This window comes from Cryptomeria japonica, chromosome 5, assembly GCF_030272615.1.
Source record: "Cryptomeria japonica chromosome 5, Sugi_1.0, whole genome shotgun sequence".
Taxonomy (NCBI): domain Eukaryota; kingdom Viridiplantae; phylum Streptophyta; class Pinopsida; order Cupressales; family Cupressaceae; genus Cryptomeria; species Cryptomeria japonica.
In genome coordinates, this window is record NC_081409.1 from 158,626,165 (window position 1) to 158,653,696 (window position 27,532).

The 27,532-nt window shown below is 40.0% G+C and overlaps 1 protein-coding gene across 1 annotated transcript in view; it reads left to right on the plus strand.

The window, feature by feature from the left end:
• The first annotated feature begins 7,591 nt into the window (after positions 1 to 7,591).
• LOC131072697 (uncharacterized) overlaps positions 7,592 to 27,532 on the plus strand; it is a 41,924-nt gene continuing 21,983 nt past the window's right edge. The window contains exon 1 of the mRNA XM_058008934.2: positions 7,592 to 7,805. Coding sequence (XP_057864917.1) covers positions 7,654 to 7,805 — 152 coding nt within the window. The 5' untranslated portion in view covers positions 7,592 to 7,653. The remainder of the gene's footprint in view (positions 7,806 to 27,532) is intronic.

The following is a 27,532-nucleotide window of genomic DNA, read 5'->3' on the forward strand; positions in this document are numbered from 1 at the left end:
GTACCAACTGTATACACCTAAAAATGACTATGATTTATTAAATAAATATTTATTATGTATTTAATGACTATTCTTCTATTAAATAAATAATTTGAAGAGTTTAATTATTTTAATTAATTTATCTTATTCTTCTATTTTTAATTAATTAATTAAATATTTATTATTTAATTAATTATCTTCCTGAAGTCTCCTTGATTAAACAATTCAAAATTATTTAATTATTCACCTTTTCCACCTCATTGTCTTCCACATCAACTTATCCTGCCAACTCATTCTTTATGTGGCTAAATATTAATTTTTCCTCTTTTTAATTAGCTACATGATCTTTAACTCCCACTTCCTATATTCCCTCCACTACTTCTATATCTTTGGAGGAGGTTGTGTCCACCTCGTCCTGGTCAAACTCCACTTGTCCTTCATTTCCTAGATTGTCTCTAACTATCCTACATTCTCGGAGTTCCTAACTGTGGTCAACTCTAGCAAGCTGCCACTTGGATTTCTCTCCCACCTTTTCCTCCATCTTGTATGTGTAGGATGAACATCTTCCACCTTTGTCTCTCACATGACAACCAATAAATCATGGCTATTAGATTATCAAGATTCACTCTCAACCATTCATCTTTGTCACATGGGATTTTGCTCATGGAAAATCTATAAAAGCTGCATTTTCCACTAGTTTGAATCCAATCATAATCTTGCACTCTAGTTATTTTAGAGCATTTTGAAAATTTTCACAGTGTGCCTTTGGCTTAGCTTGGATATCATATAGCTTTATAATATCATTTTGCATATTTAGTTTGCATTTAGAAATCAAAGACTACTGTCTGTTCATCTTTGTCATCTTGAAGATCATTATAGTGTAGTTTGAGAGCAATCAAATCATCTAATTCAAGAACAGAAGGTGATAGGACACAATGGGACAACAAAGAGAAGTTTATTTCTTTTGAATTGATTTCCTATATTTATTTGATTGGCAATCTAGGAGTTTTCATAGTTTCTATTTTATTTTTTAGGTTACACACCAACAACAATGGGCATCCCAAGATACACAAAGGGAAGATAACCAATCTAAAACCTAAGAATCCGAACAATCCTATTCTAGACAAGTTAAAGAGTACTAAAGAAAAAGATAAAAGATTTGTCTTCATTGATTTTTTGCCCTGAAGCTACCAAGTAAGTGTCCAAGGCTATCCGAAAATTCACAACTTCATTAATCATAGTCATGCCCATAAAGGTAGTATCATCAACAAACTAGAGATGTGAATAAGGAGGCAATTTAAATTACTCCATATCCATCCTTGAATCAAACCGCACGTCACACCAGATTTAATAAATCTGCCTAGCCCTTCAACCATGATAAGAAACAAATAGGGAGAAAGAGGATCTCCTTGCTGAAAACCATGAGAAGCCCTAAACAATTCAGATGACTCCCCATTGATAGGGACACAAAAGGATGGTGAAGTAACACAACTCAAGATCCAGTCCACCCACTCACACCCAAAACTAAAAGCAAGAAGAATCTTGTGTAAAAAATTCCAATTGACTCTGTCATAAGCTTTGGTCATGTCCAGTTTCATGATCATAGCCTTCTCTTTTGAATTCGCCATCGAATGAACAACCTCTGTAGCAATGACAATCCCATCAAGAATTAGCCTGCCTTCAACAAAACCTCCCTACTCCTCAAAAAATAAGAGTTTTGAGGCACACCTTGAGTCTTTTAGCAATTAATTTAGAGATAATTTTGTATGCCATATTACTTAGTGCAATTGGTCTAAATTGGTCTAGACTCATTACATCTTCCTTCTTGGGGATAAGAGCTAAAAAAGTGGAATTCATGGCTTTCAACATTTGTTTATTTCTATGGAATTCTTGGACCATCTCTAGAAGGTCAAATTTGATATTTTCCCATAATTCTTGATAAAATTTAATAGGAAAGCCATTAGGGCCAGGGGCTTTACTTTTTTTTCATGTGAAACACAACTTCTAATTCTTTCAACGAGATGGGTTGAATGAGAGCTTCATTCATCTTGCCAGAAATCAAAGAGGGAATGTAATCCATTATAGATCTTTCTTCATCTCTCGCTAGGGGAGAATCTTCAATGAATAGAGCAACAAAATATCTAGAGGCTTCCTTCAAAATATCACCCAAAGATGATTGGACACCTTTAGAAGACATGAGAGAGGAAATTAGATTACCATTCCTTCTAACCTTAACTGAATTGTGGAAAGAGGTAACTATGTTCTTATCCCCCTCTTGAAGCCAATCAATACACTGGCACATACCAAGAGACCAAATTCTAGGAGCTTCATTGAGTAAATCTTCCACTATCAACTTAGTTTCTTGAATAAAAACATTGTCCAGAGAATGAATCAATCAACTCACGAATAGCCTTTTGTCTAGGGGTGCTATTCATACCAATCAGCTTCACTTTCACCTGATCTAGCTCACGACCCACTTTTAAGGTCTTCTCCGAAGAGCTCTTCTTAAGGGATTTATGACGTAGACCCAGGGCCTAAGAGGACCAACAACCTTTACTCGGATCCAACTTCTCTTTTACAGAAGATAAGAGCAGATTTTGTACAGTAACAACACCTTGCTTGACAAGGGTTTCATTTTGAACAGGGACTTCAAGAGCCCGAGAGGGTAAGTTTGTATCCATTTGCCCCTCATGTGATACAAACAAAGTCATATTCTTATTATTATTCTCACCATATTTAGGCATAACCATTCCCAAAGGTTCAACACCAGAGGCCACCTCAACATGAATTCCCTCTTCTTGGACCAAATCTTCCAAAGCCTCAAACATATTAAAATTCTCGTCATTTTGCCTATTCTTTAATGTTCTCTTATGCCCTCTCCCCTAATTCCGAGGACTAACAAGAACAAAACCTTCTTTGTAACCCTAGGTAAACAAATTAAACTAGGATCTTAGATTTAATTAAATTTCAACTAAACTATACCACTAAAAAGCCATGCAATGTATAATAGAGAACTAACTCTCGACAATTAAATATACCCTAAGAAAAAAACAACATAATGATGACATAAATTTTAATGGTTACAAAAGAGAATGTCTAAAATCCAATATCTATATTTATGTAAATCAAAATAAATAATTACAACATGTAGATTTTGGGATCTAGATAGGATCACAAGTATCCCAAAGGAGTTTAATTTAACCACATTAATATAGTGGATTGATTCAACATGTATGAGCAACAATATTAAGTGATGTTAACTTGACCAGAGAATGATGACAATTAACTACCATAAGTGAAGTAGTGAATGAGGAAGTGGCACAAGATTTCTATCAATCATGGAATTGGTCATATGCTAATTATTTCCTAACTTCATACAAGGTGAAAAATATAATTGCACTAACAATAATGATATCTAACCAATGGACTCATCTCTTCTATTAGGTGGTTTCTCTTTCATATTATGTTTAGTGTCAATATCAGGTGTGTTGTGATGAAACACATGTTTAGTGTATGCATCTAGAATCTTCAAATGGTAAGAAAATACAAAATGTAAGAGCATTTAATTGCAGATGATTGCTAAGTCCGTAATATTCTCATGTGAATTGGGTCTAGAAAAGTTTGGAAAAGAAATATTGGCCAAACTAGTTAAAGAAGTTCACAACAAATAAGATGAATCAAGGACCACTCTAAAGCTCTACCACTCAGATACAATTTAAACTCACCTATCAATAAAATATCATCATTTATGTGCCATGTATTCAGGAAGTAAGAAAGAAAATATTTAAGTATGATTCATTAGGTATATCACAATAAGACCATCCAAAACTTTCTCACCAAGGTTCACAATATCATCATGCAAAGTACGGTAAGGAAATATAGTATTGACATGAGAAGCTGATAAAGTATGACCAAGACACAATCCATCATCACATAAACAAAGGTGATATAAAGAATAAGTATCCAAAATTCAACATGCGATGTAGAATCATGATATTATATATCATATCATTATTTACGAGATGATGTATATTACTTAAAATCATAATTTTGTGGATGTGAGATCATCATGACAAGTGGATGAAAGATCACCATTAGATGCAACAATATGATGATTGGGTGTGGGAAGTAAAATTACATTATCTATGTCTATTTAACGAGGTAGATAGTCATTGGGCATGCAGTCATCAAAATCAAAATCCAAGTGATTACCTCAAGCACACAAATAGATAACATACATGTCTAATGAGCATAGACAAGTACTAATAAACTCTATGAAGGACTTGGAAATTATGAAACGTGATAGATAAAACCTTTTATAGAGTTCAACAATTTTGCATCCTTATAAAAATATGTATTGAGATAGGAATGATATATGCATTTTGTGTAATAAGAGATAATAATCTATCAAAATAGTAATTGTATGCATGAATATCAACCAATGAGCAACAATTATCAACCAATGAGCAACAACTAACGGGAGTTACGAGAATGAGAAAATATAAGGGGGAGGGTGGGATAATCTAGCTAAATCATTACGTATGCTCAAACCTTAATCTAAGAGATTCAAGCAAATAAAATCAAGACTTATAATATATGAAACATTATAGTACTATAATATTTAAAGATATAAATTAGAAATCCTAGAAAGGTGGGATGCGAGGATTGGGTAGTTTCACCAAAATGTAATGGAAAATATAACTTGCTTAAGGTAACCTAGGTTAATCTAATGCAAAATAAACAAATAAGCATAGACTAGTCTACACACATAAATGATATGGGAGATTGATAAAGTGTAATAATTACATGTGACAAATAATAATACAAGACAAGTGAACTTAGCTTGATACTTGACAGATGTAGAAAGCATGAAGAGATATGGGTACAGTAAGTCTTGTGATTAGGAATATTTATTCTCATGTTGACAATTACTTTGAAATTAGGCTTTTTGGTTCATTATTTGTAGGAACAAATTTGATTATTATGCACAAATTCATGACCATGAACTCAACCTATGTGATATGTAGATTTCATTTCTTCACTTTGTTCAAGGTACTTTGATTTCTTTGATTTTTTCTTAACATCTGCAAGGGTTAGTGGTATTGATAAATAAATTTACTACTTTGTTATATGACTAAATCATGGGGCTCCTCGCAACCTCTTGAGGTAGAAAAATTTGAGGACAACACTCTTAAGTCATGCAAAGCTTTTGTAATTATTGTGCAATGCTATATTCTTTTTAGAGCAACAATTGAATTGTGAAGATGCAAATGATTTCTCCTTATAATTCAAGATATTTTAGACAATGAGAATGATTATCTTTAAATACAAGGACATAACAACATGTCAAACAAATTTGTGTTTCATCTACCCTAGGCAATAAGGGTAAAGGCGAGAAGACAATCAAATATGAATTTTGAAATAGAAACTAGGATAGAAAGAAATTGTGTTTCTGAACTAGTTTGATGATTAAAAAAAAGCTAGATTGTATGCATGCGAGTAATAAATAAGTAGATAAGATGAATGCATAATATTGCACGAACATTACACACACACACACATCCCACTTTACACATAATCATGCTATTTGTTTGTTTATATATAAATGCTCACCTCAAAAACTAAATGAGACATAAATAGATATACAAACGTCTTTTTTTTTAATCGGTAATATTATTATTTTATTAAGAAGTAAAATGTAGTACATGCTAAGCCATCATTCTTCCAAAACCACCACTTGAAATCAAAACCATCCTACTAAAACCATACTGTTTATCTAACTGAAACACCAAAAAAAAACCTTCCCCCATCCCACTACAGAAAAAGGTCCCATTACAATGTGCCACATCGGCATAAACTGTTCATCAGAGAAAAACCACGAAATAGCTACACTAAATCAAAAATTATGTACCAAAGGGTACCATTGTTCATCAAAATTCTTCAACCTTCAGCAACATTGTGTGAACTCAAAGCATCCGCTGACCTGAACGAACCACCCACCGCACCGCCCTGCTCAATCTGTCTTGCCAACTATGCAGAGAGCCGTCTAGTGATCGACCTTCTTCTTCACGCCTCGTCCACCAACCAAGCCTCCATGCCCACCTGTTTGATAATTTCTTCAAGCTCCATTATTTGAACATATACCACCAAACCCTCCCATCCTCTTCTGGCATCATCTTTGAATCAAGCTTTGACCTCCTCGTGGCGTCGTAAAAACGAAATTCGCAAGTGTCTAGCTCGAAGCTCAACATCATCCTCTGGAATACCTTCGGATACATTAAATCCCCAACCTGGAACAACCCACTCCAACAAAGACTCCAAGTTTAGTAGATACGCATGGGGAACAATCATCCTCATCACCTTCCTTACCTCCTCACACGCATGCCCCAAGTCCAGTCCCCAAGCCATGATAAGAGAATAAATATCAGCTCTCGACCGACATCTATGGCCGATTACCACCACCTCCTCACCTAAAACTAGCTGAACCACTTTCAAGATCAGAGGGTCTCTTGCCATGGACATGTTCTCGAGCTTCTTCATCGGGACGAGACCCGAGAAAGTTGACATTAGCTTCGAAGATCTCAGGGTAAAATTTGCTTCCATATTGGAGGCCCTCAAAACCGTTAAGCTCTGGAAAAAAAACGTCAAGCTCTGCAAAGAATCTGTAGCCTTCTCCACCAAACTCACACAAAAGCTACATTGAATAAGCGAAACTACCAATATTAGAAATTAAGGAGGCATTCTCTACAACCGCCGCCATTTCAAAAAGTATTCCGCTTAATTGCCCATTAACTCGACCCATACTCATAGCTTTGGATAAGATGTAGGCTGCAAGTTGCACATATCAAATTTGCAGGAGTACTGTTCTTGATAGACTGTCTTAACTCCATTGCACAATACAATCATTGCTATCTCACCACATCAACTTTCCTTTGGAGAGCTCACACGCCACGTTTGACAGACCGTCAACAATGACATTCCCACCTCGTTTAACATGGGAAATACAAAAGTCTTGGAAGGACTTTAGTTTTGCACAAATAATATGTATGAACTTATTTAATTTCCAACATGGGGTGTCACCTTTGATAAGGGCATTGATCACAATCTGGGAATCCCCGTCCAAGTGGACTTTCGATGCCTTCATGTTCATTGCCAAGTCAGTCGCTAACAACGCTGCCTGAGCCTCCGCCTCGTTGTTGGTTCCGTCTTGTAATCTTCTAGCTCCTATGAAGAAGATCTTCCCCTCATTATCACATGTCACACACCCCACACCTGAAATGCCTAGATTCCCTTTTGAGGCCCCATCAAAATTAATCTTCACCCAAACCCTCTCAGGTTTTGACCATGTCACTACATCGATTTTAGAAGAACTGGTCACAGGATTAACCCTGGAAAACCCATAAACGGGTCAATATACAAACTTCACCACTAGACATATTCCCTGAATAGATTCACTCCATAGAAATCTAATGCATATCATCTTCAACCATAAATAACTTATTAATTAATAACTAGAAAGAGGAAAATAGAATGATAATTTTAAAAAATAATGATAATTATCTGAATTAAAGAGAAACTGGTCATATATAAAAGATACGGGGCCTCCTACAGAATTCTTATAAAACCCTTTATTTTTGTTGTGGACAGTGCAGGCATTAGGGAATCGGCATTGCAATGGATAAGATATTTGGACCAGGCTATCAAGGCGATCCTGGCGTCCCACACTCTGGCACGGAGCCTTTTGAAGCCATTCTCTGGGGAACCCTTTACACCAACATATTGGCCATATGGGAGCCACACTTCAACCAGGCCACCAGCGCTTTCAAGTAACATCACATACGTATCCTCTTCTCTTTTCACATCAAAGTTGTAAATTTCTCCGCATAGATGATAACATCCTCAAGTGGTGAAATCCCTACACTGTTGGTTCTTGCATAGAATTAAATTCTAAATTCTAAACCCTGAAACTTCCATGCTTTTGAAAACACCAAATCTCAATTTTAATGTTCTTTGGAAAACCCTAAGCTTTGTGTTCTGTTTTGTATTTTAGCAAGCAGACTGTTCGGCGTATCAATTTAAACGTTGCGCGCGGCCTGAGTCTTTCTTCTTGATTTTGGATATTTTTGTCGAAAGTATAACAAAGAATAGGTGTTTCATGTAAACGGTTCAAAAAATACTGAAATTTTGAAGTTCGCAGGTTATTGGGATATTTTTATAGCTCTTAATTTTTAGCAAGAATTGTGCTTGGCATCGATTTAGTGTGGTTTATGAAGGTTACCAATGTGTCCCTCACATATCTAAAATAAATAATAAAGTGGGCTCATCAACCTTTGACAAAAGTGCAGCTACATGTACTAATGACCTCACAAATATACATGGATGGATGAAAATGCTAATTTCCTTGACTATTTACAATAGCTTTCATAGATTGATTACCCTTGAATTAATATACTTTTTCCAATTTTTCGACAGTTTATTTTTTTTCCAAATCACTGTTTTGGCTCAAGCTGTCACAAGTATTCCCCATTCATTTGTATTGATTGATCCTGACCTTGTATCTAGAATATACCCAGCTGACTTCATGACTAAGATAATTTTTCTAACAGGTTTGATCACTTCTATCGGGGCTTTGATATATCTATATGAGCTTCATAAATGGCGATTATTCATGTGACTTGCAGTACTTAAAACATAATTAGAACGAGGGAAATATGCACCGAGGCCTTATGAGTGACTGTACAATATCTTTTTAAATAAAGATCTCAAGCCAATTCAACACAAGGAACTGTTCATATATCAGTTTAGAGAACAGTAGTAGCATCGTAATTCTGATTATTTCTGAGAATTTATTAACTGCAGACAGCGCTGTAAGAGGTTTTCCCTTTGTAGAGCTTAGAGTTCTGATAACAGATCACTTCATTTAACTACGACATTTCTTTTTTGATTGAAATGACAGTACCATTTCCAGCGAGTAATGCTCCTCATATTCATCATGACATCTGATTGTGGACTTTTAAATCAGTTTTGCAGAAGGTGAGTGATATTCTCTTATGTCATCTTAGTTTCTTGGTTAATGTATGTAAGGTTTGGTCTTCTTAGTTGAAGCTGGATTCTTATCAAGCCATTTCAAGATGCAATCCTTTACGACATCACATCATTAGAGGTCCATGATGGTTTACTTTGTTAACTATATTTGTTTCCTTGACATGCAACCTCAAGGTCTATCCTAGGAATGCTATCATAAATGATAACGAGTATAGATATTGCATACTAGAAGTAGTCACCAAGTAATCTCTCACTAGTGCTAAGCAATGCAAGAAGCTTTTATCAGTAGAAAGTTTATCCTTCTTATGGCTATATCTGAGATTAAGATTGACTTTGTTGCTCAAACTCATATTGTAAATCCCTTAACATAGTCACAATAGTTGAATGACATGCTAGAGAAGTACAAGAATCTCTTATAGTCACCAAATCACAATAGTTGAATGACATGCTAGAGAAGTACAAGAATCTCTCATAGTCACCAAATGCAATGACTTAGCCTTGTGTGGTAAAGTTTACAATTGATTTGATACTAGGGCTACATTTCCTAATGCATTCCTATATCATAAATTGTCATTTGCGCATGAAGAGACTAGGTGAGAAATCCAAGAAGTTGTGGACGAGGGACACGTTAGTTCCAACTCTTAAAGTTGCGATAGGGCAATTCTATTTGTGCCAAGATGGACAGTGTGTGGTCATTGTACATTGATAACAAAGCACTTAACAAGTTCACAATGAAGAACCAAAACCTACTCCCTCAAATAGAGGATCTCTTGGACTAGGTTCATGGTGCCAAGTTGTTAACAAAATTGATCTTAAGCTAGGTTATCACCATATTATTGTTTAACTTGCAGATTATTGGAAGACAACCTTCAAAGCTATGGAATGTCTATTTGAATGGCTGGTTATGCCCTTCGCATTGACCAATGCTCGAACAACTTTCATGTGGATGATGAATGACTTTCTTATGTCATTCATCAACTTATTTATTGTTGTCTACCTTGATCATAATCTAATATTTTTCAACAAGACATTGGATGAACACGTGCCACATCCAATAGGTGTTTCACACTTTACAATAGTAGAAGCTCTACACCAACTTGGACAGATATTAATTCTCCATGCTGGAGATACAGTTATAGAATGCATTATGGATGCATAGGGAGCAATGTGGATGTGGCCAAAATCTGTGTCATCCAAGAATGCCTACACCAAATAATCTTATAGAATTTCACAATTTCTTGGCTTACACATGGAGCTTGTTTTGCAATTTTGTCTCTCCAATGTTTAATGTAATTCCATTTTGGTTTTTAGTTTTTGAGCTTTGATGAGCAAAGGAGGTACGGATGAGTAAATAGAATGTAAGGCCTCTAGGTTTTAAGTTTGTTATTTTCAATTACCATGCGTTGTTTTCTTTTGTAAACTTGATTAGTCCTTGAGATAACATCAAAGTAAATAATTTTAGATCTAATTTAAGTAAAACAAGTAACTATAGTTGGGAATTGAAATAGGATTAGAGCCACTAAATGAAAGAAGAAAAGGTTAGAAAGATGTATGAGAAGCACACAGCAAATACTGAGAGGTGGGGGGGGGGTGAATCAGTATTTGGAAATTTTCAACTCTTTTAAAATTTTAAAAACTCATGAAACCACTTAAAACAGAGGAATAGCAAATGAAGAAAAACACAGAAACGAGAACACAAGATTTTCTCGTGGAAAATCCTTTCAGGTAAAAAACCACGGCACAAATTTGTTCATTCAAAATATGGGCACCAACCCAATTACATAAGTGAGCTACAACTCATACAAAGAGCTCCAACTCAAGGCAACCAAGGCACCAACCTCAACCAGAGCACTGTTAGTTTTTGTGATCAGATTAACAATGATGAGCAGGAAATAATAATGCAGAGTCACAAGAATCAAAGCACACAAATAGAAAGGGCACACAACACAAGTCTACCCTGGGAAAACCTCCCTCTTGGAGGAAAAACCCAGCAACAACAGATCCTCAGATCTGATTATTCATTATGAATAAAATTTCAGTCTTACAGCACTTATCTCAGGCTGAATACATGTGCAGATATCTTCAGCTTCAAATGACTTTTTTGTAATCAGCATAACCGTGCCTTCTTCAGCATGAACAATAGACTTAAGTTCGCATCAATCAGAGCAGAGTCGCATCCATAGATCAGGTATCTTCACACCAAAGGAGAGCAGATATATTTCGCACTGTTATTGCAGATCTGATTCACATATCTGATAATTGTATCGAGATGCATTCTATTTAGCTTTTATATATGAGGATTGGTGCCTTATTGGGTTGGCCCAATAAGGCACCTTTTGGCGCTAAAGTCTTTGTACTTTTCACACGTTATATGTGCAAAATAGGTTCGGCCCTATATCTCACTCCACGATTTATTTAGGTTCAGCCCTATCTTGGGCTCTAAGGTAGATGCCACAATCTCACACGTTTGACCTTGCTTGGCGTGTGGAAGAGAAAGGGCCCAGCCCTATCCTAATTTGTGCACATAGATAGGACCCAGCCCTATGTGCCCTTTTACATAAATACATTAGATGGAGATAGGGCCCAGCCCTATTAACACGCCTCCTTAATGAAGAAGGGCCCAGTCCTACAAGGATTCGGATGATCCCTTAAGGCAATCCGAATCCTTTTTATTTTCCTATCCAAGTTACACAAAAAAACAACAAGCACCAACTCAAAAGTTTGTCAAAACTGAACTGCTAAAGGTTATCATCTTCAATCACGACATCACTGCCAGCTTATATTAAAAGCTCATAACACACTCCTTCACTCCCGTCCAAACAAGAATTAGCAGAATATTTCATACAATATTTTTAACCAAAAGAAGTATCGATTCAACCCAGCTTGAAGAAAACTGTTAAGCCTCCACACAGATTTACAGCTCGCAGCTCTGCTCAAATACTCCTGTCTCCCAGCTCACGGCTTTTACACATTTGCGATTAGAGAAATAAACAGAATATGTATTCCACTCAGATGAATGCTCCACAAAAATACTAAACACCTTAGTTTGTTTTAAAAAAAAAAACATGCTGAAACACATTCCAAAAAGGAATTTCAAGTTTGTGTTTTTGAATATATCTCACTACCTCCACACAAAAAGACTCCAAAACATATATACCACTGTATCATATCTGGCAACTAATTCTCCACAAAAAACGAACAGCCTATTCGTATTTGCAAGTAACTGAAATTTTTAAAAAAGATTCAAAAGTATTTTCTTGTATTCCATGACCTCTGTGCTTTTATTAAGCATGAACTCTGCTGAAACAAAACATTTTTTATTCCATCATGCTGAGATAAGACTTTCTTTAGAAAACATATATCAAAAGAACATGTCTTTTAAAAACTTCCATTTGCACGACCCTGCTTGAAAATAAAATTTCTGATGCTAAAAGGCTCAAAAACGATGCCAGGCAAAACTATGATTCACATCAACTTCACCTGATACACAAATCATAGCCACCGCGATAATGACTCAATATCGTGCAAGGAGAAATGGATAAGAGGATAAGAGAGACAGCGACCCCAAAATAGTCATATTCATTAAACATAGACTTGAACGCCAGCTAAAATAAGAATGACGACATCCGTTAAAAATTAAATTGATTCAAAGACACTCTCCCAACTCATAAAGGAGCCATCACTGCATAAAATAAAGATAGAGCATCGAACTTTAATACCAAATAAGAGAAAATAGCATCTACTTGAATGACTAGCTCTCTACTTGGCATCGCATCATTTATTTTTAAAAAACGTTGCCAGGATTCAATGCACAACTCCAATAAGAATTTGTTGAATAATTAATATGTTGCCAAAACTTAGGAAGGAATCGGGTCCCATAATTCTCATAAATCTGATGATATGGCATAAGAGGCTGACATGGCATAAGAGTCTGACATATTAGCTGACTTGTGGACAAGTAAGCACACACACAGGCTGCTCAACTAACACCCAAGCATAAAAGCACCTCATGCAGGTAACCAAGCAGTTCAAACTGCTCAACCAACCAGGCACAAAGGCAGCTCAACCAACCAGGCACACAGGCAGCTCAACCAAAATTCACAAGCCTTTGACATCAATGACAAATATTCCATCAATGTGTCCATGATTTGCTGGTTGATGAAGGTAGAGTGTAGAAGAAAGTTGAAGAAAACATTTTTATGTGAAATTTTGTAGTAGATGGTCTTGGTCTAGAAGTCACGTTCATGTCTTGGGAAATTGTATAAGCCATATTGGAAATTGTGCTAATGACCTTGAGAATTGCACTATTGATCAAGGAGTCCAATTGTCCCAACCTAGATGTTGTAGTTGTTATGTGGGAAATTGTGACAATGACCTTGCAAACTATGCTATTGTCATAGGTGTCCTATCGGTATATTTTGCAGTGCCAAATGCATAGGAAAATGCATTATTGACCCTAAACACATGAGATAACGTGTCTTGGTTGCATAGATCTGAAATTTGTGGCAGATGGTTGTCATATTTTTTTTAAATCCTAATGATGCTGGCAAAAATTGGATTTGATTCGACTATGTAGACATGTTTAGGTCAAAAGTTATGAGAGGATAGGAAAAGGGGTCATGTCTACTTGAGAGATTGTTTTAATTTGTCTTCAATTGGTATATTTCAACTTCAAAAATAGCAATAGAAGTTGGGAGTGTGTGATCGCTGGGATGTAGGGGTAATGTTGGTTTGTGCAAGAGGTGTCAAGGATTAACCTTAGTAGGCCTACTAAATGTTTGAAGTGGTTTGCAATGAAGGAAGATAGGCAGATGAACTCAACAAGGTGCCATGGTTGTGAAAAGGGGAGGATTGGTAGGATATTTTTAACAAGTTGTGCAATTCGAAAATTGTTTTGGATGTTTCAATTGGGTTTGGTTCTATAGTTGGACACATGCTGCAAATGCACTTGCAACAAAGAGATCGCTTGCATTATTGTTGTAAGTTCCCTTGCAACAAAGGAGGATTTTTTAACATGATTACATTTGATTTATCAATGTGTTGTAGGTAATATGGAGTGAATCTTTTGGGGTTGTTTTCTTTAAGCAATCTATCGTACTTTCAACAATGCTTTGAATGCAAGGAATGTGACCAATGAATATAATATGGTTGGATTTTGGATTTGGTAGCATCTTGGTGATGGTCTGAAACAACATCATGTTGTCTTGGAGTCAATTAACAATTCATATGTTTGTTGCTAGTTGTTTCTGGCTGGCTTTGCATGCTGGAGGATGTTGATGTAGGTCTTGAATGATACTATTTTGTCTCTTATTAGTGTTGCCGGGAATAATCATTATGTTATGTTGTCATATTATGTTTATGTTGTCGTCGGTAATAATGAGTTACGACAGTCAGTTAGTTAGTCGTCCCGAAGGGCAGTTGGACGCGACGGTTGTTCGCACCCCTTCGGGTATTATATATTGCATACCTTTCCCTTGAAGTAGGATCATCATAGTCGTATTGGGGTGTAATGTTATAAGCACATGATGTACATGGACTGTTGAATTAATACAAAAACTGGTTCTTTAATATCTTTCAATTATGTTCTGTGCATTTTTTTTTTGCATTTAATCGTTTACCCGTATGTGGCAAACATTTGGCGCTGTTGCCTAGACATACTCGAGAAAGGATGGAGTGAATGGCGCACGGACACGATGGGCCTACCCGTTGGTGAGATTAACCCAGAGGCTGCCGACGCGCAAGTAGAGCTCTACGATGGAGAAGACACTACAACGAGGGAATTCTCAATCCTGCTTCAGGTGGCAATCGAGACCTATGTCCGAAGGGAGGCCACGGAGGTTGACGTCCCAACGAGTGCAGTGTGGAGTGCACTGGAGGTTAGCCCCGCAGCGAATCGGTTGATGAACCACCTCCTCCGGTTGCTTGCACAGGCATCATTGGCACAACGAACTCGCCTGGAGGAGATTGCTCGTGAGGAGTGACGCCAACAAGTCCTCCAACAGTACGAAGAAAACAGTCGTCGCTGGGAAGCGGAGCGTGATGGCACGAGGCCAAGGGGAAATTGAACATTGAACCTCTAGGAGGAATAAAGAGCACTCTATACTATAATAATGGTGTCGTACTATTGACACAAATTGTATCCGACGGGATGAATTAATAAAGAAGTGTTATATTTTCATGTGTTGCTATTTATGGGGATGTACGGGAATTAATGCCCAACCTATTAAACAAAGATAGAAATAAGAAAGCACAAACAGAGGAGTGGGAGGCCGCACAGAGGGCCTTGATTATGGAACAACAAGTAGAACGTAGACGGAGGTTGAGGCAACTTGCTGAAGGACGACTTGTCGAAGGGTTGCTCGAAGGGAACCAAGGTGGTGTCACAGAGGGTGCAGAAGCCGAGGAAAATTTCTACGCGTCGCCAGAACACTGTAGGGTGAGAAGCCACGAAGAGTTTTTGGGGGAAACAAGGCTACGAAGGAATCTATCGCCAGAACACCGTAGGGTGAGAAGCCAGGAAGAGTTTTTGGAGGAAACAAGACTACGAAGGAATCTAGTCGAAGAGACCCGGGATCAGTTCAGGAACTTATCCCTTATGCCGTGTAGTGAGGATCATCAAAGGGAGCCAGCAACGGGCGCGGGTGAGAATGAAGGTGCGGGGAACTGTACGACCGTAGGTGCGGAGGAGTCGCAGACACACGACAGACAAAACACCATACCCCCAGTCACTCAAGCAGGAAACACCATCGGCGCAGGAGGGAGTGGCGCGGGTGCATGACAGACACAACCACCTCCGGGGACACGACCCCCATCAATGGCCAATAGGCAGAAGCTGCCAAAATTCACGGGCGACGAGAAGGAGGATCCCGTCAGGCACTGCAGAACTTGCGAAACCATATGGGCGGCCAATGGTGTCACGGACCAGGACGAATGGACGACGGAATTCCCAACAACATTACTGGGAGTCGCCATCGATTGGTACTCGGATATTGACAAAACTATAGTGGCCACATGGGACACGCTGCCGAAAGCCTTCGAGAAGGAGTTCCGCCTACTCCGAGATGATAATGAAATAGTGATAGAGATATATAGTACGAAACAGGGACAAAAGGAATCAGTTTGTGCCTACGGAAGGCATCTAAAGGAGCTAATTGGGAAAATGGAGAGTCAGCCGATCGACAGACTCAAGAAGAGGTGGTTCGTAGAAGGCCTAAAACCCAGTTTGAAGAAGAAAATGAAAATAGTCCCTCCTTCATCATACGACGACGCATACAATAGGGCTATGGACTTAGAAAGTGAATAAAAAACGTCCAAGAAAAAGGGGAAGTCCTCTAAGGAAAATGATTCTTCCTCTGATGAGAGTGATAACGAGGGGTCGAAAAAGAAAGTGACGGCTCTGCAGAGGGACATGGAGCGTATGATGAGGGAATTTAAAGTGATGAAAGGCTCTACGAGCCGGACCGAAGGAGATGTGTGGTGCACGGAGTGCCAGGAGGAAGGACATACGAAAGGTATGTGCCTGAAGAAGGCCTTTTGCGAAATTTGCCAAGTAATGGGACACTCCATCAAGGAGTGCCCATACAATATGAAGATTCGAAGTACGCAAGTGCTGTTCACTGAGCAGGCCACAACATCCGCACCAGCGGGTACTACCCAACAAACCAACACAACGACATCATTTGGAGGTTATTGGGACAACAGACGCGGCGGCGGAAGGAATAACAACAATAACAATAACAATAACCGAAGCCGTGTCCAGTATGACGCCAAGGGCCGACCAATGATCCAATGTAGGGCATGCAATCAGTGGGGGCACTTCGCTCGGGATTGCACGAAGGAAGCCACCCCTCAGCACCTCTGTCGATGGTGTGGGCCAGGCGACCATGAGGACGCAAATTGCCCGAAGGAAGGAGTAAACCTTTTGAACATAGAACCTACGAAGGCAGAAGTGTTGGCAATCACAAGGGCACATGCCAAAAAGGTTGTATACCCAGATCCTCGCACGGAGACCGAGAGAGTGCGGGAAGCAAGAGACGAGATCACAAAGGAAATGGCCGCACAAGGACAAAATAGCCACGAGGCTGCAAGCCTGTCACAGACGAGGGGAGAAGAGAGAATCTTACGACAAATATTGCAATTGGAGGTACCCGTGAAGATTCAAGACCTCCTTGAAACCATGCCGTAGTTGAAAACAACTATCTTAAACTCCATACCCACACAAGTGAAAACGAGGGAGGTCGTAAGCCCCACGGTCGACTCCATGTTGTTAGTAGTCAACAGCGGACGCCAATCGGCGGTGGTAGAAATGGGCATCCTTGGGACTACCTTGACGGACACTATTGTGGACGGAGGGTCAGGAGTAAATGTGCTCCCAGAAGCAACATGGAAAAAATTGGGAAAGCCTACGTTGTGGCCTCCCACGTTCAACCTACTAGGGGTAGATCAACACGGGATTAAACCCCTTGGTACCCTCATGGGCTAGCGGGTGATGATTGGCACGCGGCCATTCGTGCTGGATTTTGCAGTGATTCCACTGAAGCAGAAAGGGTATGACGCCATTCTCGGGCGTGGGTGGCTCATTGTAGCAAAAGCAAACCATAACTGGAAGCGGAATACTCTTTCCTTGGAAAACATGGGGAGGAAGTACGTGATCGATCTCCGTACGCAGATGGTGAGTGAGGAGTTAGCATCCTCCTCCGACTCGGAATCTGAGGGAGACCAGTTGGGGGAGGGTGGAGACGGACGCGGCATGGAGCCCAATGAAGGAGGGGTGTTAGAACTGGAAGCATGCTTGGGGGATGACGGGGACTCCTTGAATGGCCTCTTCCACTGGCAAATGGGAGATTATGAATCATTTACACCCTTGTGCAATGTATTGAGTATCGAGGAAGAACCAGATATATTTCCCCCAAAATATGGAGAGTACAAGGAAGGGGAAGCCTCTGTGAATGACACGCCCGCACACCACTTCCCGAAGGGTGAGTATTAAATATCAGGAAGCCAATCTGAAGGAGACAAATCTTGGGGTGATGAGTGACCCCAAGATCATCCTTGTCGGAGATGACTGGAATCCAGTGCTGAAGGCTGCAGCCTTCAAAATTTTCCTTGAATACAAGGATGTTTTTGCATGGACGTACAAGGACCTGAAGGGCGTGCCCCAGAGCTATGTGTACACCGCATAACATTGGTACTGGGTGCCCAACCGGTAAGGAAGTGGCCTTACCGTATGAACAAAAATTATGCTGCACGGGTGAATGACGAAATTGAGCGGATGTTGGAAGCAGGCATAATCTTCAAAGTGCAGACAAGCGAATGGGTGTCTCCCATTGTGATTTCCCTCAAGAAAGAGGCCAATCAGATCCGGATCTGTGTAGACTTTCGGTGTTTGAACGATGTCACTATTAAAGACCTGTTACCCATACCCTTCACCGACAGCATCCTCGAGGAAGTGGTTGGACATGAAATCTATTCCTTCATGGATCGGTTCTTTGGGTACAACCAGATATCCATCGCGGAGGAAGATAAGTTGAAAACGACCTTCGTGGTGGAGGACGGTGTGTATGCATACAACCGAATGCCCTTCGGCCTATGTAATGCACCCACGACCTTTCAGCGCATCATCTTGCACATCTTCGACAAGATGTCCGAAGGGAACTTCAAAGCCTTCCTGGACGATTGGTCTATCTACAGCGGACAGGACATCCACCTAAAGGCCCTCGGGGAGTGCTTGGAGAGATGTCGAAGGGCATGGTTGGCCCTTAATCCGAAGAAATGTAGATTCATAGTACCACAGGGAAGATTGCTTGGACACATTGTGTGCAAAGAAGGATTGAAAACGGACCCTGACAAGATTCGGGTCATAGTGGAAATGGAAGCTCCTACAGACGTCATGGGGGTAAAATCTTGGTCATGTAGGGTACTACAGGAGGTTCATCAAGAACTTCGCTGGGGTGTCCCACCCGTTGGATAGATTGACATGAAAAGGGGAGCCATACATATGGACGAAGCCTCAGAGAGATGCATTTGAAGAGCTGAAAACGAGGTTGATGGGAGCACCCATACTGGCATATCCGGATTGGGATAAGGAATTCCACGTTCACGTAGACGCTTCAAATTATGCCATCGGGGCTACATTAGCCCAGGTAGGAGGACACGGGTTGGACCATCCGATTTATTTTGCGAGCAGGTTGCTCTCCAAGGTTGAAAAGAACTATAGTACCACAGAACGCGAAGCCCTCGGCATGGTCTACGCCGTACAAAAATTCTGACATTACCTACTCGCTACACCATTCACATTTTACATAGACCACCAGGCACTAATGTGCTTGGTAAACAAGCCTATTATCCAAGGGAGGATAAGCCGTTGGCTATTGCTACTACAAGAGTTCACATTTACAATTGTGGTAAAGACCGGAGCGAAGCCATGTCATAGCCGATCAGCTGTCCCGGATCAAGTCGGGGGAACTTCGGAGGGAGTAAATGATGATTTCCTAGATGCGCACTTGTTCCAAATAGCCATACTCCCTTCGTGGTACAAGAAGATTGGAGAGTACCTGTTGACGTCCCAATTCCCCGAGGATATGCCCCCAGGGGAGCGGAGGAAGCTAGTACTAAGGAGCAGGACCTTTTCACTGATCAATGGCTTACTCTACAAAATGGGGCCAGACCAGGTACTAAGGTGTTGTCATGGAGGAAGAAGTCCCCAGTGTATTGAGGGAGGCACATGAAGGACCCGCACTTGGACATATGGGCCTAGACACTACGGCCCGCAAGGTGTTGTTGGCAGGGCTGTGGTGGCCAATCGTACATAACGACGCCAGGGAGTGGGTCGTGGGGTGCGACACTTGCCAACGGGCGGGCAAACCTTTGAAGCGGGACTTCATGCCCCTCAACCCCTCACATGCACAAGAACTCTTCGAACGATGGGGACTCGACTTTGTAGGGCCTCTTAAGGCTAGCCGTACACGACGGTGCCGTTACATTGTGGTCACGACAGAGTACTTGACTAAGTGGGTGGAGGCAAGGGCTCTCTCGGATAACTCTGCAGTAAGCGCGACTAAATTTATCTATGAACAAATTATTAATTTATTACACGATATGGCATACCTATTCAGTTGACCAGTGATCGAGGGGGCCACTTTGTGAACCATGTCATACGGCTGTTGACCACAGAGTTTAAGATTTTCCACTCATTATCGAGCCCGTACTACCCACGTGCGAATGGGTAGGCCGAGGCCACGAATAAAATATTGGTGTCGGTAATCTACAAGTCCTACGGAGTAGAAAAGGAAGACTGGGAAGAGAAGTTACCCTTCGTATTATGGGCCTACAGAACGACTTACAAGGTGACCACCGGTCAAACTCCATTTCAACTGATGTACGGTCATGAAGCTGTGGTGCCTATCGAATTTATGGTACCGAGTCTTTGAATAGCAATTGAAAATAGACTCTGAGACATGGAAAGCCTGCGGGAGAGGCTTTACAACTTGAACAAACTGGATGAGTGTCAAAAGGTGGCGCAGTGGGCCACGAAGGCCGCACAAGCCAAAAGAAAAGTATGGCACGACAAACACCTAAAATGGGTAAGATTCACCTCGAGACAGCTAGTTTTGAAATACAACAGGAAAAACGAGATCAAACCAGGGAAGTTTAAGGTGAGATAGCTAGGACCCTTCCAAATTCGCGAAGTCGAGGCCAACGGGGCCATCCGATTGACAACGTTGGATGGAAAACAGGTGCGTGAGGTTGTGAACGACTCCAAATTGAAACCGTACTGCGAACGACAACTGCACCAGCGGCCTCAGGGACAAAAATAAAAATAAAAAAAAATAAAATATATATTTCAAAAAAAAAAAAGAAAAAAAAAAGAAAAAGAAAAAAGAAAAGGCCACGGTGGGACCACTGTGCGGTGGAAACCACCGCATGAAGACACCGCCCAGCAGCATAAAGAGACGTCACCAGCCGCTAGCACAAACACACGACACCCGCAAAGACACCGACACAACACAAAAACGACGTCACACAAACACGCAGCCCAGCCTATACAAGACACAGTCACACACAAGCGCACGTAGCCGCACACACACAGCCGTAGGCATTCGGCCTGAAGACAAAGGTGGGATTTCCAGCATATCCGTAACCATTGCTGCAGGGAAGGGGAAGTGGTGTAACGGTTTTACAAGTAGCCATATCTCAGCTGGCAGGTTAAGGAGCAAAACTACTGGGAATGTATTTAGCCGGCAAACGTCATTGGCAAGCAAAGTTGCAGACAGACATGGACAAGACCACAAGGGTTTTACCATCGGGAGTTCGAGTGGCAGAAGGCACTGATACAGGCACCAACACCAGCAAACAGAAACACAGGCCAAAGATAGCCACAGCCACAGACACGGGAAAGGTTACTGCCAACACTATTGTGTTCGAGGGTGTGAATGGAGCCGAGTGCTGCAAGTGGTGGCAGGAGAATACTGTCGATCAGGAAGTGAATTTTTTTTACAGTGAGCAGGAGTTCATTGGGCTATCCAGATGCCGGTTTTTCCCATAAAGAAATTCGAGGTACCGTTGCGAATGATGGTTGACGTGTTTGACGCCACCTCCATAACCAGCACGTTTGACTACGACAACCATAGGCTAAGGGTTTCCTTCACAGCAACAGATTTTACGAGGGTATTTGGCATACCAGGCCGCAATGGGAAGAAAGTGGAGTTGAAAGCTAAGAAAGTGAATAAGGACATGAAAGAATGCTGGGTGAAGATGGTCTCCTGCAACCTTACACCGGCTGAACTGGCCTTTGTGACCAATGCCACAAAAAATAGGGGAATGAAAAAGTCATTTGTAGCCGAAGGGCCGTGGCGCTATATCATGGATGTCGTGAAGAGTTGACTTACTGGGTCCAGCCGTGCATCGGATATCACCCTACCTCAGATTATTTGGATGAATGGACTTATGAATGGGGTGCAGTACGATTGGGCTACAGTACTGGCTGACAGAATGTATGAATTCATGACTCTACACCACCGCACCTTTTACATGCCGCACTACGCCATTGGGTTGTTCCTGGAGGCTATGCGTTCCCAATTGCTGGAGGACGAAGTAGACATCAAACCGGAAGGTAGTCTGGCACCAAGGGAGTCACCCATCTTCTATTGGCGACATATGGATGTAGGGCTGACACCTGCGGCAGGGCAGAAGAGGCGAAGGTAGGATGTGTCCGAGTCCAACGACGTTGACAGTGGGCGGGAAGAGACCTCGGAAGCCTCAAGTGACTCAGATGGAGATAGTGGGGCAAGCTTAGTCGAGGCCATTCCCGCATCCACACCCCCACCCCAAGTCTTGTTCGCCACACCCATGCTAACTAGATAGAAAAACTGATAGTAACTTCACCAATCTCAAAATCAATCTCTCAAAGTAAACTTAGAACTATCAATGTAATACCACTGTCAAGATAAAAACTCGTAAGATAAACCGGTTGACAGTTACAACAAATTAATAGTAAACAACTTCAAATTCATAAACATCCAGATGCTCTTTCATATGTCAACAGACTTCATTTCTCAATGCTTCCAGTTATCATGACTTATCAAAGTAGTTAAGTAGTTACGTAAATCAACCATAAGAACATAGCCACAAAAACGTTCACCACTTGACACAAATATTTTTGACGTGGAAACCCAAATGGGAAAAACCACGGTGAGATGAGACTCACAAGATAACTATCTGAACTCTTCTGAAGTTCGCCTTGTTAGGAGCCTAGCTTGTTAAAGCTTTACAAAAGTCCTGTTAAGAACTGATCCTGTTAGGAACCACCCACTTAAGGGATTGACTACAATGCCTTGTTAGAAGCAATACCTTGTAAGGAGTAACCTCGGTAGAGGATTTGAAAATCCAAGCTAATGGATCACCTTGTTAGAGGATTTGAATAGCACTAAGCTTGTTAGAGCTTACCCGGTTAGGGGATTTCAATTCTGCTGTAATTGTTAGAAAACAACAGGAGTTTGCTGATCTGTTTGAATAGCACTACACTTGCTTGATCAGATCCTTTTCATGCTCCTATCTGCCTTTACTCAAACTGCAGATACATCATCTGGTTCGGCAACCACACACTCAACTGATCTTTGCCAACTCTTAAACTAAACAACTTCATCAACCTTATAAACAAATCAATGAGGTCGGTAACACAACAAAAATTTAATTCTCATAGAGATTACAAACAAGTTGGTTCAAGTATGACCATTGGATTACATAGCAATCTCTGCACATCAATCAAAAAAACCTCGATCGCTCCTTGATCACCGCTTCATCGAACTTAGTAACTCATCACACGCTTTGCATTATATGCAATATACTTGCTCATTCCCTAGACAAAAACCGTTACATCAGCTCGCCAAAAAAATCACTTGAAATTGTCTTCATACAATAATCATACGTGTAATCATTGCCGCCCATCATCAGATTGTAAACCAATATGACCAATTCATCAAACTTAATCGGTTAGGATTTATCAAAAACAACAGGTAGGGTTTACCGGTTACCAGTTCAACTCTCCAATATATAGCAATACCAGTTCACTCCACAAATTCTTCCTACCGGTTACAAAACAATATTACAACATAACATATCATTAATGCAATCTTCATGCAAATGCCAACAGTCTGTCCCTTCTAACCCAAAAGGCAGTACCCCTTGTACCCCCTTGGCCTCATGGGACTCCCTGGTCTACTACCATGAGGTGGCATACATAGAAGAGGATCCCAATGCCATTTGCCCTCCTTGTAATCCCTCAGTACCCCTATCATGGGTGACTTTAATAATCAATCAGAATATATAAAGAATCCAATATTATGCATGTATTCTACATATATTAATCAGTCATACACAACAGCATATTATTAGTCAGTAATGAGCAGATGCAAATAATATTCATTATGCTATGTTAAACAGTCATAAATGACAATGCATCATTAATCAGCAGTGTGCAGATACAAATAGTATTCATCATGCTATGTATAGAGAACTCATACCGTAGTCCACAATTTATGTTCAAATCTGCTGTGTATTCTATTTGTTATTAATGCCAAATCTGATCTCATTTGATTGAATGAATTACTTTGATTGTATGACTCAAAGTATTGGTGAGTCATGATTAAGTGATGGTTGATTAGGTGATTGAAGAGTGATGATGTAATGATTGCTGGTTTCATATATTGGTGAATGATGAAGATTGACTGAATGCTGATTTGATAGTATGAGTTGTTGATTGATTGTTTGCTTGATTTGATAATTGATCATTGCTTTTGTGAATCCATGAGTGATGAGTGATGATTGAGTTAGTCATCCTTGAATGCTTTGAATGATCTCTCCTTTATACTTTATTGGTGGAAGAGTCACCACCTTTGACAAGAATTGAGGTACCACCTTTCGTAACAATTGAGTCACCACTTTTCGATGCTGCTTTTGAGAATAATATATATTATTATCCAAATTGATCTCCCTTCAATCTCTTCCTTTAAATGAACTTTCTTCCCTTTATATCTTCCCATGAGAGGGAGAGGTCACATCTCTTCATCATGCCCACCCTTTGGCAAGAGACACAACCTTTCACAAATTCCACCCTTTGAAATAGTACAACCCTTCATAACTCTTGCCCTTTGGAAGAGACACAACCTTTCACAATTAGCACCCTTTGAAAGAGTGCAACCCTTATATTTTCTGCCATTTGAAAGAGTCACTTTTTTATCTACTTCCCATTCCTTTCTTCTTCCATTAATCCTTCTTTGATTCACATGCTTCATTCATTTCTTTCCTCCTCTTTCCCCTTTTTAAATGATCTCTTCTCCCTCTTATATCTCATGTTTGAGGGAGTTACAAGTTACAGCTCTTCATTCCATGCGTTTTGACCGTTTATTAACTTAATTACATTTTATTTATATTATATTAATTTTTTATTGTTTTATGTTTTAATTTATTATTAAATCCGATGTTGAGAGGCAAAGGAGAGCAAGAAGGGGCTGGGCTAAGGGGCTGCATGGATTTTATACTTATCAAGAACAGCAGGATGTGATTGACATGGTGATCAGATTTCAGAATTATTTGTAGAACCAAAGGAGCTGCCCCCAAAGAGAGCTACGGAACATGATCCTCAATTGTTATCAAAGTTTCCTTGTGAAACTTGTGGTTGTATAGGCAAAGTGTAGTAGAAGCACAAGAAATAAAAGAGCAGTTTGAGAAACTGTTGGAGCAAGGGGTAATTGGATCTAGTACCTCTCCATGTGAATCTCCTATTTTCATTGTGCCAAAGAAAGGTGGCATGTAGCAGACGTGTGTAGATTATTGGGGACTGAATAACTTAACCATGAAGAACCGGTATACATTCCCTTGGATTGATGATCTACCACATCAGTTGCAACATGCCAAGCACTTTACAAATTTGGACCTTAAATTTGGATGTCATCAAGTGAGTCAAGAAGAGGACATATGGAAGACAACCTTTAAAACATGCTAGGTTTTTTTGAGTGGTTGGTTCTCCCATTCAGGTTGTGTAACACACCAGCTACCTTGTGAGCGATGTATTGAGATCATTAATTGATTCTTGTCTTATTGTTATCTAACTGACATTGGTATTTAGCAAGTTGTATGAAGAGCATTTATCTCATCTTGGAAAGATGTTTGAGATCTGGAATGAGAACAAATTGTTATTGAATGGTAAGAAGTGCAAGTATGCTAAAAGATAGATCCATCCAAGGTTGAAATCATAGTTAATTGGCCAAAGCCCACTATCATGAGTGAGACAGTTTTTTAGGTACATCCTAATGCCTCTATAAATTTTTGAAAAAAATTATCATACATTGCTGCCTCATTGCATGAAGTTATTGGCAAGGTAAGGAAGTTCTAGTGGGGTGGCATATAGAAATGAGCGTTTGAGGAGTTGAAGAAGGAGATAAGTACAACACTAGTCCTTGCTTTACCTAATTTGTGAGTAACTTTTGAGGTAGAGATAGATGCTAGTGATTATGCTATGGGTGTAGTGTTGCTACAGGGAAGTAGGCCTGTTTGCTATCACTTTGATACATTTAGAGGGTTTCCATTAATTTACAATGCTTATGATAAGGAACTATATGCCTGGTTTCTGTAGTGAAGAAATGGAAATATTACATAATGGCGAAGGAGAATGTAGTGGATACTAACCATAAACCCTTGCAATACTTGCAAGCATAAACAAAATTGCAGTAGCCTAGTTATTACAAATGGATGGGATTCCTTAAGCGGTTCCATTTCGTTGTCAAGTGTAAGCATGGTGTAATGAATAAGGTGGCTGATATGCTGTGCAGACGATCTCTTTTATTGGGAGTAAGTAGCTTGTCTAAGTTGGAGCCTTTCCTAGGCAAAGTATGTTTAGATAACTATAAACATGCTGCAGATTTCTGTAAAGTATATCAGACTGTATGCAACAAGAAACATGTGGGGTTTGAGCCTCATCAAGACTACTGCCTTTTGGAAGGATTCCTTTATAAAGCGGGTATACTATGTGTGCCAAAAGAGCAAAGGGTTTTGTTAGTATCAGAGGCACACACATCATGTGTAGCTAGACATTTTGCCATTTTGGTGTGAATAAAATTGTAAGTAATCTCCAAACATGTTTATTGGCCATATTTACAGGCCAATGTTGCAAGTTTTGTTTGTAGTTATCAGTTGTGCAATATGAGTAAGTTCAACAATTGGAAGTTGGGGCCGTACCAGCTGTTGCTTCTACTTGGGAAGCCTTGGGAAAACATCTCTATGGACTTTGTTGGAGGTCACCCAAGAACTAAGCGATGCAACAACTATATTTTTGTAGTTGTGGATTGCTGATTGCTTGTAAAAAATAGTGACGGACTGATATAGCAGAGCTTTTTTTTAATCACTTGAGGATGTATTTTGGTATCCTAGAAAGTAGAAAGTGTCAGTTCTGATAGAGAGAAAGCATCATGTCTGATGGAGAGAAAGCATCATCTCCAATAGGGGTTCTAGGTTTTTGATCAAGTTTTGTTGCATGTTCTGGGAAAGAATGGACACAAAACTCAAATGGTTCATTGCCTTCCATCCACAAACAGATAGACAGAAGTTTGCTATAGTTGTTGAGGGGCTATAATTAGAGGTTTCCCAAAGGTTAGGATGAATACTTGGTTTATATTTAGCACTTACAATAAGGCCATTTATTTTTTGTTGAATCTTTTGCCTTTCGAGGTATGTTTTGGTTTTATGCCACCAAGCCCACACGATATCCATTTTGGCCAGTCAAGTAAGGGCTAGAAAACAGTGACTTTAAGGTTGATAAAGCTTGCATGTTTGTGGAGAAGGTGAGACAGATGCACCTCCAGGTCTGAGAGAGATTGAAAGGGTCTCAGCTTAAGTACAAGACATGTCATGATCAGCGTAGGACAGAACATAGATTGCATGCTATTGACATGGTTTGGTTCTACTTGGGTAAAGAGAGATAATAAGGGTCTTCATGGAAAGCTGAAACCTTTGT